The 14,567-nt window shown below is 42.8% G+C and overlaps 1 protein-coding gene across 1 annotated transcript in view; it reads left to right on the plus strand.

The window, feature by feature from the left end:
• The first annotated feature begins 209 nt into the window (after window positions 1-209).
• The window catches only part of FBXL7 (F-box and leucine rich repeat protein 7), a 177,283-nt gene continuing 162,925 nt past the window's right edge, over window positions 210-14,567 (plus strand). The window contains exon 1 of the mRNA XM_054060465.1: window positions 210-571. Within this exon, the coding sequence (XP_053916440.1) occupies window positions 535-571 (37 nt within the window). The 5' untranslated portion in view covers window positions 210-534. The remainder of the gene's footprint in view (window positions 572-14,567) is intronic.

The following is a 14,567-nucleotide window of genomic DNA, read 5'->3' on the forward strand; positions in this document are numbered from 1 at the left end:
CGGGGAAGGCTCTGCTCCCTCCTCGCCTCCATCCCTCCTCCATCCCGGTGCCGAGAGGAGGCGCCTGTCGCTAACAAAACTCCGTGGCAGCGGCTTCCCCCTTCCTCCCTCCCCGGGCAACAAGTGGCTGGCGGCGGCCCCCGGGGGAGGCGGCGGAGGAGGAGGAAGGCGGAGCGGCGTCGAAGGAGCGGAGGAGCCGCAGCTCTGCCCGTGGGGCGGCGGAGACTGCGCCCGTCCCTCCCGTGGATTATAACTGGAGCCGCCTCCCCTGCGCTGACATCCCGGCTGGAAACCGGGGAAGGCGCCACCGTACATCGCTTTTTCTTTATTCCTTCCATTTTTTTAAAAAAAAAAATTTTTACTTTTTTTTTTTTTTTTTTTTTTTGATCTGGGAAAGGAAGTTACAGAGCTGCTTTGGACGTGTCGCCGTAAACCCTCCCGGGATTCCCCACCGCCCCGACTCCATCCCATCCCCCGCGGTAGAGATGCCGCGCGGCGGCGCGGGGAGGCGGCGGCGAGCATGAACCCGGCAGGATGGGCGCCAACAATGGCAAGCAGTACGGCAGCGAGGGTGAGTCTGAGAGGGGGGAAAAAGGGGTCCTGGGGCAGCAGCGGAGCCGTCCCGGGCCGGGGAGGGGGATGCCGGGGCGGGAGGAGCAGCAGGATCCTTATATTAAGCAGCCGCAGCTGCGCCTCCCGCCCTGGCATCCCCCTCCCCGGCCCGGGACGAGCCTTGCTAGGAGCCCAGGCACGGCCCTCGGGCTCCTGCTGCGCCGAGACCCTTAAAATGCCCTCAGTTATGGTTTTCTTTAATAGGTGGGAGGTGACCGCCATCTGTCTGTTCGCCTTTGTGGCTTAAAACGCGGTGGCAACTTAAGGGGCAGCGCGAAAAAACTTTTCGAGCGCTCTTTGTAATCCTTTTCTACTTGTTTTTCTATCCCAGGATCCTTATATTATGCAGTATGGTATATGACTGCTTCCTGTCTGAGCAGAAAAAAAAAGGAAAATTAACCCCAGGAAAGGGGAGGGGGGGAAGAGTTAATGTTCTCCAGCTGTTATCCATAGATTATACTCCTGCAATTTCGCTTCAGTGAAACTTTAGTGGCTTTGGTTTTAGATATGCAGGGCCTGATTCATTATTGTGGAAACCTATTAGTCTCGCTGGAGCTGCATCAGGGATGAATTTCAGCTGCTTTGCTGCTGTTGTGAGGGACTACTGGAGCAGTCAGCTGGGGTCAGGCAAACCAACGGCAAGTACAGAAAGCCTGTCTGACTGCCAGTTAGTTTTAAGCTTTCTCTAACTGTCTTGTTCGTGTGTTGCCCTTACAGTATTTAGGCACCTATATAGGATATACATCTTCCCCTCAACTAAATATAATCACTACATCACCCACCCACTCCCTCCCCACCTGTTTTTTTTTTTGGGGTTGAGGTTTTTGTGTGGAGCAAGGGAGATCGTCTTATGGTCTGCTCAATTCCTTGGGAGCCCAGAAGGCAACTGCCAAAGAATACACCTCTCTCACATCCAAAATATGCATGAAGATTGTGGAAAAGGAAAGGGGGAAAAACACCACTTCTCAAACAGATTCTGTTGTTCCTTTTATTTATTGCCAAGTACGCTCTACTTTTCAGAAGAGTTGAAGAAGTCTGAAACTTTATGCTAAAGATATTCTCACTGTTGTGAGGTTTTGCTCACTTGATACCATCACTAGAATAACTCTGTGTAAATGGGATGAGCTTGGAAGCTGTGATCAAAGTCTCTTTGGATTCTTCCTGCAAGAGGAACTTCTAGTTTGGCACCAGAGTTGAAGGGTCAATGGTTATAGTTCTGGTCACTGGCAAAAAAATCATGTTGCTAGGGGATGTTTAGCAATGGTGATAGGAAAGCATGGCTGCATCCCAGAGCTTTCCTTTGACTTAAGAGGAATGCTTGCCTACAGTTAATGTACAGTTTTGGGAGAGGAATGTGATGGAGAGTTGGTCTTCTGCAGCCCTCAGTGAAGAGAAGGAGAGCTTTACTGTTCCAGAAATCACTGATAGGAACTGTGAGAATGAGGAGGACTGGTGCAACTAGGATATTCTTAATTAATTCATCTGTCTCCTCTACTCAAAGTAGAGGTTGGAGCGTGAGAATATGAAGCATATGTGGCAAAATTAGTCTCTGCAGTACAGACCATTACCTGGCTTGAGAAATGGGTAGAGTGCTAGTTTAAAAATAAAATGAAATTAAATAAGTAAAATCTTTAAACCCCATGGCCAAAACTTTAATCTTTCAGTTTAGGTGACTTGTCCCAAGCATCATTATTGTGCTCATAGATCTGGGTTTCCCAACAACTTCTGTGCACCATTGATTACTGTGAAACTTAGAGAAGCTCTTGTTTACTGCTTTCACGTTGAGTGACACAGAGGAGAACAATTCCAGATCTGATAAAGGGAGGCCTTTTTTTCATGAGTTACTGGTGATTTTGATGCCTTTGGCAATTGAACTGCTTAATTACTGTTGAAAGTTGCTTTTTAACATGTTATAATGGTGATCCTGTGTAGAGGGGTAGCATTCCACAGAAACACCCAATTGCCCTGTGGTCTAAAAGCAACCTGAATATCCGAGTTGAAGTTCATAGAGGGGCGGTACGTTGTTTTGAGCACAGCGGGCCCTGTAGGGTAATGTACTACAGTGTGCTATTCTAGGGGTGGAGAAAAGTACCTTCGTTTAGCTGAACTTCTTGAATACAGTTTTCGTATTTGCTGCTTGCAAATCTTGGGCAAGATTTCAGAAAGACAACTGCAAATGATTTTTAAGATGGCTGTTTTTCACGCAGCTTTCCCATCTACTGCGAAACTGCAGAACATCAGGATTTTGCCCAAAGGTTAACTCCTGCTCAAGATATCACTTATAAAGCACTAGATAAACCTTATTACTAAGAAATCCCATTCACGTGTATGTTGTGAATGTAATAATTTTGGGCAACTGTCCACGTGAACAACACTGTACTGGCTTTTATTATTTTTCTTCTATCTTCCAAGGTTTTATTGGATAGAAGTTTATCATAAGTTACAATTGTCATGTTAAGATGGACAAGAGAGTTGATTGTTTGAGGAGTCTGAAGTAGCTTGTTTACAGAGCCTGGTGGATAATCCTTGGTACTTTTGATGAATATATTGATTTTCCATAAATTTTAACTTTCCAAGACAGGATAAAACCTGCTCTTAATGAAGCTTAAATGGGAATAAAATTGCTTCTTTGAAAAATCATGTCATGCGAGTGAGATATGAACACAATGCTTATTTTAAAAAAAACAAACAATTTTTATCTGCAGGAGTTTACCTATTTTTAAAAGTAAATTATTAAATACAAGTTTATTTCTTTAGCTTTCATTTGGCCTTTAAAAATGTCTCTATAAGGGACATGATTTCTGAAACCTTGTTTACCTAGAAAAAAGCTGAGCTTGAGACTTTATAGCGTGCAGTAGATCCTGACTGAAGTTTTAAAGCTTGAAGTTAGTTGTATTGAATGTTTTCAGCAGTCATGTTTGAATAGTATGAAGCAAATAGGTCACTGGAACAAGAAATCCATTTGATCATGGAGCAGTTCTTGTAAGGCTTGCACCTATGTAGGGGAAATGTATCCTTGGTTACCTTAGCAAGAGTTCTTATTGTCTTTCATATTATCCATATGGATAGTTCTTTGTGTCATTTTTAAATAAGAGCTCGTGTCTGATAGCAGGAGAAGCAGCCTGATGTAGAAGTTATCAAAAATAATTTTTTCTTTTTGTTCAAGGACCTTTATTAAAATGTACGGCTGATGATAACTACAGCTGACCAAATAAGATATGATTCATCACTACAGATGAGGAGGCTGAATTGAAGTATGTCACCCTTTAACTGTTGCCAAGTTGATTAGAGACCCTGGCAGCTGCTGTTCATACCCACTCTTTCTGTAGCAGTTCTGCGCAGGATGACCTTTTGGGCTGTGCATGAGGCTAGGTGGAAACTGGCTAGAGAGCCTGCTGTTGGGAGTGGGGAACAGCTGACTCCTTCCTGCTTTCTCTGGGAAAAGGTAACTGAACGCTGCCCCTCTTACCACCTGAAACAATTTTGCATCCCCAAAGGGAGGACTTTAAAATCACAGGCTTCCGCTTTATACAAAAGGAAACTGTGGCATTGAGGTGGAATGGCTGCTTTGCAAAATAACCATAACTTTTCAACACTTCTTTGCTTCTCAAGTGATGACCTCATTAAATTGAGACCTGAGAACTAGTCAAATTTGAGCAGCTAAATAGTGGTACAACATTTTGACAACACAAATGGTCAGATGATGTGAAGAGATGTCTTTTTAATGAGTCAACTGTCCAGGTTGCTCCAGTTGCTGATAAAACTTCCTTTGTGTATATCCTGCCCCTTCCCTTTCAAGAAGCTGATCTAGAAAGGATTGGTGATAGCATGCAGCAGCTCTAGCTGATGTGCTAAAATGCGTCATGAAAGAGTTAGTATGACACAGGAGCTTGTTGCTATGGAGAATGGCAAGGGAGAAATAGATGAAATACCAGCTTAGGCAAGGAAATTAACATCCTTCTGGATTCATAAGCCTTGCTGTCAAACTAATATATATTTTTTTTCCCTTTCTGAATCTTCAATTTGGGAGATGGAAACTCTTTGGGAATAACTTCAACTCAGTTCTGGTTTTGAAAATGTTTCCTCTCCAAACTCTTATTTGTGGCATTTTATATTCACTAACTACTTGGATAGAGAATTACTGTGTAGATTCTAGTATCCTGCTAATGTAAGTGCCAGTGCAGAAACCTGTCTATGTCATGGGATATAGTCGCCTTAAAGCACAGACAACATGGTTCACAAAGTCTCATTTAACTATAAGAATGTGTGAGTTGGTGTATGGTAGCTGAAGCTGTCTCGGGTTTACCAGCATATCACACTGCGGTGAAGAGGTCGGGCTGTGCTCCTTCTGGAATAGGTTACTCTCAACCCTCCCTTCAGTAGAGGGGGAATAGTTAAGGGCTGCTTTTACGCAAGATTTTGTACTTGTGTCCCCTTTCTTGAAGGTGCTGTTGGGTGTGGTAACTCCTCGTGAATGCCACCTTTGATTAGATCTCTAATCATTCAGTGATGGCAAGTGTTCTAATACATCAGGTGTATTGCATGTAGGAATCTTTTAAATCCAAAGGTTCTGTTATTCGGGAACAGTAGACATTTGCACGTTAGGACTTGTTTCCCCACAAAGTGTTGATAGACTAACTTTGCATGCTGTGTTTGTCAGGTTTGAAAAGCAGTAAAACATAGTGGTCTTGCACTAGAGAAGTGATGTTAGTGATGGGTAGGCTATTTTGAAGAGGCAAATCAGAATAGTTTATCGATGGTCTGTGCTGGTGGTTAGAATCTGTGGAGCCTCATGGGATATTTTAATAAGTGAAAAGTAAATTAGCTTTTATTGAAGTATTTAATTGCAAAACTTATGCTAACCCTCTCCCTCCCCCTGAACTATCTTCTCTGTGCACTACATCTTCAACAGCTGGGGCAGTTTTTGATTCTGGTTGTTGTGTTGTTTTTTTTTTCTTTCCCATCCCATGAGATTCCCAGAATCAAGTAAGAGTCTTGTCAAGATAAGTACTAAATGGCTTCTAGGCTGTGCAGTTTATTCCCATTTTGTTTTGACATGAGTTGGGTTTACAAGTTACTATCTGATGCATTAAAAAGATCTTTTCCAACCTAAATGATGCTATGAATTGCATAAGTTTAGCATATAGCTTTTACTAGTGTCTTGCTTACTGTTCTGATCTTCCCACAGGTGATCTGTTGATATAATATATCTTGCTGTTCTTGGAGAACTCTTGGTCCTGGTTTGGCCGATCTCTTCTCATGCACCTCCCCAGTGCATAACAGCTGCAACCCTCCATAGGACTACTGTAAATATTATGGTGCTGCTCCATGGCACTATGTGTTGCACTGAGTTGTGTGATCGTGTTCTGCTTTCTGGTGCTTGGCCAGGGTTGGTTCTAGCATTTTACTTGTAGCTGTGTTTCACTCTGCTGTGTTCAGGGAATTGAGACTTGCCTCTTAACAGCTACATTTGGGCAGGAAAGATAGCGCCATTCAAAATGTTAGTCCTTGGAGCAGTGTTGATTTTAAAAGTGAATTTGCCCTCTTAGTGGCCAACTGCTGCTAAACAAAAGTAATCTTCATAAATACCGTGTATGATATTCTTTTTTTTATGTAACTTTTAGCTGAGGGACGCAAAAGGATTGTCTGTGTGTGTTTACTCATTTTGTCTCCAAAAAGTAAATTTACTATAAACTCAGTGCTTATGTTGCTTGATGAGCAGATCACATGGTAGGGGCAGGAGGAAAGTCGAATTCTACGCTTAACTGAGCTGCAGTGCTGCTTTTGTTATAATATGGTATTTTCTTTCTTTAAATAATAATGAACTGTCTCTCTGTGTGTATTCATGTATGCACACAATGTAACAAGTATGTGGGGAATATACTTAAAAAGTTGCTGATGTTATCAGTAGCTTTCTAGAAAGTAACCTAGTGGCTCACATGCCTGTTATTTTATAAAATGGTACTCCTTTCATAAAATGCTTCTAGGCGAAGATAGGTCTCTTTTATTATTATTTTGTTAATGGATATAAGCTAACTAACTGTATTCTAGGGAGTTATCTTTGGCTTGGATGGTTCTTCCAGCTCAGTGCAAAAGTAACTAAATGCTCTTTCTTTTGTACTTTTATATATATATATTTATATATATATATAAAAGTTAACTGGGTGCAAGTCAGAGACCTGAATAAACTTTGGTACTGGTAATGTATGACATGGAAAGCTTCCAGCAGAACCCTCTTAATTAAGGTAGTAGGACCTACAACTTGCATGTCCTAGTCTGTCTTTTATGCACTCCCAACAGACAGAAAAGGAAATGAAATTGCTTTGGTAACTTTCCTAAACTGAAACTGTATTTTTGTTTCCTTCAAAGCAAGTCCAAACTTCTACCCAACTGGACTTCACAGTATGCAAGCCGAAGTTAATACTGATCAGTACTTCTGGAAAAACATCAGCATGTATTCAGACTTGGCTACATGGCCTTAAGTCTAATTGCTAACCCAAAAATCTCCTCAGAGAGCTTTTTTTTCTGGTGTTTTCAGTCCTTTGGCTACTTCTAGACTACCCCTGACTTCTGCAAGCAATTCTTTGTGGGTCTTGTTTGTGTTAGGGAAGTGACTGGCAGAAGGCAGCAGATGACATTTGAAGGCTGAAGTGCACAAGTTGTTTGTTTCTGCGCTAGATTAATCAGCTAAGTCTGTATTCTTTAACACAGGGCATGTGCTTTGCTAAATTAGGGCAACTATTTTGTTGAGGAGTAGAAGCTTCAAATTTGAAGAACGGGTGTTAGGCTGTTAGTAGAGTTTGTTCCTTGTTCCTAAGGAGAAGAAATATACAACACTTCCTAGGAATGTAGATGTACAATGTGTGATTGCATGAAGGTGCTGTGAGGTTGTTACTCAAGTAGCATTTAGGTTGACTAGTAGCAGTTTAGTAATTGACCTTGGGGAAGAGCTATTAGTTCTGTCTTATCATACGCCTCACTTTTAGTTCCAAGTCTACCTGTGTGCCTTTTAGCATTGACATAAATTGAAGGGCAGCTTTATGCAAGACCTCCTTAGAGCAGTTGAATCATAGAGGAGATGCTGTCGTCTTGATGTTATGTCATTAAAGAAGTTCCTGTTCTTCTAGATCACACTTTTTACATGCTGGCTGTTGCAGTATCTGTAGGTGTCCTTTCATATAGAAGAAGAATTCAGCAGGGACCATGACCATTCTTCTCAAGAAATTAGTAAGGTCTGTATATTAACAAAAGTAAGGGTCTTTACAGCAAGAAGCTCTAAAGCAGAAACAAACAGGACTGACTTGTGCTGATCAGATTAATGCTCTCGTGTATCTCCTGTATGGAGGTGTGAAGAAGTGCTTTTGTGATTGCATTACATAAACTGAACTGCAGGAAAGCCTGGAGTATCATAGAGAGGTGTGTAGAGGGCCCATCCCTGGAAACATTCAAGGTCTGGTTAGATGGGGTTCTGAGCAACCTGATCTTGTCAAAATGTCCCTGCTCATTGCAGAAGGTTGGACTAGATGACCTTTATAAGTTCCTTCCAACCAAAACTATTCTATGATAATATGCACAAACAGTTTGAAGTACTGCCTTAAAGGAAAGGCTTGAGTTGACTGCTTGAACAAATATTTAAGGAAAAGGTTCCAACTCTACGCCATTATCCAAACGCAACAAAAGTCATTTCTTGGCAACTTAATTCACTTCACCCTGCACAGTTTTGAGACCTCCACTTAACAGCATTTCCTCCCCCCATTTAATTTTTGTGGATTTTTTTTGTTTTCCCCTTTCTTTTTTCCTAGATGCATTTCCTCCACCCCACTAAATTGAAACCCATACTGTAAGACTACCTGTCCGTGCAAATGGATGTTTAACACACGTCTGTGTTTAATTGAATTGGGTAATTGCTGTAGGCACAGTAATTGGGAATCACTTTCCATCCTATGGTCAACAGCACTGCTGAAAATGCAATCTTGGATTTCATTTATATGCATGGGCTTTTAAACAGAGAAATCTAAATCAGCATATCGATTATTGCTGTGACTTTATAGAATCATAGAATGGTTTGGGTTGGAAGGGACATTGAAGATCATCTAATTCCAACCTCCCTGCAATGGGCAGGGACACCTCCCACTAGATCAGGCTGCCAATATTCTGCAATTCAATTTGTTTAGTGGATCTCTGCTCAGTGTGAAGGCTCTCTTCTAACACATCTGTTTTCAGAATTGAGATTATATGTAAAAATACAGAACACGCAGTATCTTGTATTCAGAAACAGGAGGCATAGGGATGCTTTTGAGCTTAAGAGATGTGTAGCTATACTTATGTTGCCCTGCTGTAGTAGTGTGCACGGCTGTACAGTACTCAACCTGGAGCTCTGTACTATGGTCATGGTGTGCTAGTACACCCTTTGAAAGACCCTTCTTGGGCTAAAGAGAGAAATGGGAAGTTCTTTCATGCCTGTGTTTCAAACCAGGAAATTCCCATCCACAGTATGTAAAATTGACCTATCAACATCTTAGATCGTGTGACACTTCTTTCTCAAGGATTTGTGCACAAATGTGTATAATAGCTGCAGGGATGCTATACTGAAGTCTTCTCAGACAGCATACTGCTTCGGAGGAAGGTGTTTTAATACTCTTTTCAGCGAATCTGTTTGAAAAAATTATCTTTTTCAATTTCTTTGTTTGTTCCTGTAAAAACACTAATGAAATTTGCAAATGATATTATAAAAGGAGCAGTCACGATGTCCAATTTTTTCCTTTAAGAAAAGGAGAAGCCATAAACACTGCCATAATATTAATGATAGTTAACCAGGAAGGACTTGTGATCAAGAATCACACAGACTTGTTTGACAATGAAATAAGAATTTGGATCAAATCTAGTTGTCACATTACAAGTGCAATCTTGTCAGTTTGGGGATCCCAAGCCTTTATTGCTTGTATCACTTGTGTTCATTGTGGAAAAGCAGGTGATCTATTAAAGGCTCTGATATCACTTTGTTGCCAGATTGCATGCAATCCTCTTTATGTGTAAGTGTAACTATATAGGACTTGAAAGTTTTGTTTTTTCCTTAAATTGTGTAATAATTACCTAGTATTTCATTTAAATCCTATCCTTGAAAGATAATAAAGCTATTGTGGGAACTGATGAACAGAAAGTGCATATGTTTGAGTTTATGGTGTTTGTGAGCTCTTATCATGAAATATGTTGTTTTGTCACTGGCACAATGATGGTATTTGATCTAGCTCACCACTGGAGTGCAAGACAAAAGGCAACAGCTGGTCACTAACAGAAGTACTGAACAGATCATCATTTCTATAGTACCTAGTAAAACACATTTCAGTTCTCTGTACTCCATTTGCCTTTTCTCTGACAGTTTATAAGAAAATTGCTTGTGGCATCAACATTACTTTTTTTAAACTGAGATGATGGAAACAATAAGCTATTGCTGAAATATGTGGTGAAAATTGTTGATATTATACTACTACAACTCATGCTTTTAGAATTTTTGGAACTAGAGGATTTACTAAAAGAGGTATAAATAAAAGCCTCAGAACAGAAGGATTTCAATTCCAGTTAACCATGCTAGCATTAAGTTGAAGCTAACAATATGCTTTTGTATGTCAAGAAGATCTAGTAGTTGACCTTCCTCTGAGTTAATGTTTGATTGTAGCCAACAAGCTTGAAGGTTCTCATCTGATTTTAGCAAGGTTTGAGAAATAGGTGCTTTTGCTGAGGAATTGCTTTTGTGTTCTAGAATATTAGACTGACAGTGGAGATGGTTACAGGTAGTAAAAATACATGACAACACTCTTTTCAATCAAGTCCTGGCCATGTGTTGATGTATACTTTAGAGCGTAAAATATACAATCTCATAGACTGGAAGGGACATCTCTGGAGGTCTCTAATCCAAACTACTGTTCAAAACAGAGTCAACTAGAGCAGGTTGCCTAGAACCACGTGCAGTCAGATTTTTGAGCACCTCCAGAGATGGAGGTATTACAACATCCCTGGGCTGCCTGCTCCAGTACTCAGTCATCTGTGTATTTAGCGGGGAGCGGGGGAAATACTTTATTGTGGTTTAAATGGAAATGTTTGTACTTCAATTTGTGCCCATTTCCTCTTGTCCGTTCACTATCTGTCACTGAGAAGAGTAGGGTTTCTTCTTTAAACACCTGCAAAGGAGAAAGAGTAGAGTATACACATTTATCAGATTCCCCCTGAGCTTTCTTTTCTTGGGCACAAACTGTGCTAAGTCTCTCATTGTGGGTCAAATAGACCAATCCCTTAATCATATTTGTGGCTTTTTGCTGGACATTTTTGCAGACATTGTGATAGGAGTCTGCTACAGTCCACCCAGCCAAGAAGAAGCAGATGATGAGCTCTTCCATAAACAGCTGGGGATAGTCTCTAGATCTCTACCTCTTGTCCTCGTGGGTGACTTCAATCTTCCGGATAATCTGCTGGGAGTACAATACAGCAGAAAGGAAGCAGTCTAGGAGGTTCCTGGAGTGCGTGGAAGACAACTTCCTCACACAACTGGTTAGTGAACCAACAAGGGAGGGTGCCCTCCTTGACCTGCTGTTTGTGAATAGAGAAGGTCTTGTGGCAGATGTGACGGTTGGAGGACTCCTGGGACTAAGCAATCATGAGATGATAGAGTTTTCAGTTCTAGGTGGGGTAAAGAAAGGAATTAGCAAAACAGTCACATTAAACTTCCAGGGGGCAGACTTTGGCCTGTTCAGAGGGTTGGTTGGCAAAGTCCCATGGGAGACAGCCCTTCAGGGCAAGGGAGCCCACGAGTGCTGGATGCTCTTAAAAACATGAAATCCCAGCAGCTCAGGAGCAAGCCATTCCTGTGTTCCAGAAAAGAAGCTGGTAGGGGAAAAATCCAGCTTGGTTGGGTAGGGAGATCTTGAGAGGCATCAAAAAGAAGAAGAAGGTCTATGAGATTTGGAGGAAGGGGCAGGCATCTTTGGTGGACTACAGGGAGGAAGTGAGATCGTGCAGGGGAAAAATCAGGAGGGCTAAGGCCCAACTAGAAATCAAACTGGCTAAGTCTGTGAAAGATAATAAAAAATCTTTCTACAAATACATTAACAAGAAAAGGAGGACTAGGGAGAATATTCAGTCCCTATTGGATGCAGAAGGAACAACAGTGACAAGGGATGAAGATAAGGCTGAGGTACTGAATGTCTTCTTTGCCTCAGTCTCTAATAACAAGGAAAGTTGTTCCCTCTGTGTACAAACCCAGGAGCTAGAGGAGCAGAATGAGGCTCCCATGATCCAAGAGGAGGCGGTTAGAGACTTGCTTGCCCAGCTAGACACCCACAAGTCTATGGGGCCGGATGGGATCCACCCAAGAGCATTAAAGAAGCTGGCAGATGTGCTTTCCAAACCTCTTTCTATCATCTTCCAGCAGTCCTGGCTGACTGGGGAAGTTCCACTAGACTGGAGGCTGGCTAATGTTGTGCCCATCTACAAGAAGGGTTGCAGGGAGGATCTAGGGAACTACAGGCCTGTCAGTGTGACCTCAGTGCCAGGGAAAGTCATGGAACAGGTAATCTTGAGTGCTATCATGAAGCACATGCAAGAGAACCAGGTGATCAGGCCCAGTCAACATGGGTTCATGAAAAGCAGATCTTGCCAAACTAACCTGATCGCCTTCTATGACAAAGTGACTCAACTACTGGATGAGGGAAAGACTGTGGATGTAGTCTTCTTGGACTTCACTAAAGCCTTTGACACAGTTTCTCACAGTGTTCTGCTTCAGAAACTGTCAGCCTCTGGCCTGGACAGGCACACACTCTCCTGGGTTGAAAACTGGTTGGATGTCCCAGCCCAGAGAGTGATGGTCAATGGAGTTAACTCCAGCTGGAGGCCAGTTACAAGTGGGATACCTCAGGGCTCAGTACTGGGTCCAGCCCTGTTCAACGTCTTTATCAATGACCCGGATGAGGGGATCGAATGCAACCTAAGTAAGTTTGTGGATGACACTAAGCTGGGTGGAAGTTTGGATCTGCTGGAGGGTAAGGAGGCTCTGCAAAGGGATCTGAACAGGCTGGACTGCTGGGCTGAGACCAATGGCATGAGGTTTAATAAGGCCAAATGCCAGGTCCTGCACTTGGGGCATAACAACCCTATGCAGTGCTACAGACTGGGGGAAGAGTGGCTGGAGAGCTGTACAGAGGAGAAGAACCTGGGGATATTGGTTGACAGCCAACTGAACATGAGCCAGCAATGTGCCTAGGTGGCCAAGAAGGCCAATGGCATCTTGGCTTGTATCAGAAATGGTGTGACCAGCAGGTCCAGGGAGGTTATTCTCCCTCTTTACTCGGCACTGCTGAGACCACACCTTGAGTACTGTGTTCAGTTCTGAGCCCCTCACCACAAGAAGGATGTTGAGGCTCTGGAGTGTGTCCAGGGAAGAGCGACGAAGCTGGTGAGGGGGCTGGAGAACAAGTCTTATGAGGAGCGGCTGAGAGAGCTGGGGTTGTTTAGCCTGGAGAAGAGGAGGCTGAGGGGAGACCTTATTACCCTCTACAACTACCTGAAAGGAGGTTGTGGAGAGGAGGGAACTGGCTCTTCTCCCAAGTGACAGAGGACAGGACAAGGGGGAATGGTCTGAAGCTCTGCCAGGGGAGGTTCAGGCTGGATATCAGAAAAAAAATTCTTCACGGAAAGAGTCATCGGGCACTGGAACAGGCTGCCCAGGGAGGTGGTCGAGTTACCTTCCCTGGAGGTGTTTAAGGAACAGGTGGATGAAGTGCTTAGGGACATGGTTTAAGGGAGTGTTAGTGTTAGGAATGGTTGGACTTGATGATCCAGTGGATCCTTTCCAGCCTGGTGATTCTATGATTCTGTGACTTTCTCTTGTTCTGATGAGCCTTAAACTGGACCAGGAATTCCAGATACAGCCTCACCAGCACTGAGTAGAGGGAAAGGATCAGCTCTTTCCATCAGCTAGCAATGCTTCCTGTCAGTAATGCAGGCTGGGATACACTTGGCCTTGTTTACTGTGAGGACACATTGCTGGCTCATGTTCAGCTTTTTCCACCAGAACCACCCAATTCCAGGTTATTATAGCTCCGCAGGTGCAGGACTCTGCATTTCGTTTTGTTGTGCTATCTTCCTGCGCTATCTTCCTGAAGCTCTTGTTGACCCATTTGTCACCCTGTTGAGGTCCATCTGAATGGCAGCAATAGTTTTGGTGTATCAGCCACTCCTTTCAGTTTTGTATCATCTGTGAACAAGTTGAAGGTGCACTCCATCCCATCATCCAATTTACCACTAGTCACAGGGCTCCAGCTGCACTTCATGCTGTTGATCACAGCAATTTCAGCCCAGCAAGTCAGTTGGTTTTCAGCTTGTGTCATCCATTTAGCTGTATTTCATCAGTTTATCAATGAAGTGCTATGGGAAACAGAGTTGAAAAGTCCTACTGAAGTAAGGATAAAGCACATCTGCTGTACTCTCCTCATCCACCGAGCCAGTTGTTTTGCTTTTGATGTCTGTCAGGTTGGTCAAGCATGATTTACACTTATAAATGCAGATTAATGGCTCCCGATCACCTGCTTGGCTTGGAATTTTTTCCAGGAAGCTCTGTCACTTTTCCTGAACTGAGATGAGACTGACCAGCCTGTGGCTCCCTAGATTGTCCTCCTTGCCCTTCTTGAAGATATGGGTGATTTTTGCTTTTGCCCAGTCCTCAAGAACTTCTCCTGATTGCCATGACCTCTCAAAGATAATTGAAAGTGACCTTGCCATGGCATTGACTAGATCATTGAGCCCTCAGAAGTGCATCACGTTAGGTCTCATGGATTTGAGTATGTCCAGTTTGTCCAGATGTTCCCTAACTTGATCCTCATGTATGTCTGCTGGTTACTTATGTTTACAAAAGGTACTACCAGGTTTTCAGAAGCAGTAGAGTTCAACTGTAGCAAGTTCTGGCA

Source organism: Cuculus canorus, chromosome 2 (genome assembly GCF_017976375.1).
Source record: "Cuculus canorus isolate bCucCan1 chromosome 2, bCucCan1.pri, whole genome shotgun sequence".
Classification (NCBI taxonomy): Eukaryota; Metazoa; Chordata; class Aves; order Cuculiformes; family Cuculidae; genus Cuculus; species Cuculus canorus.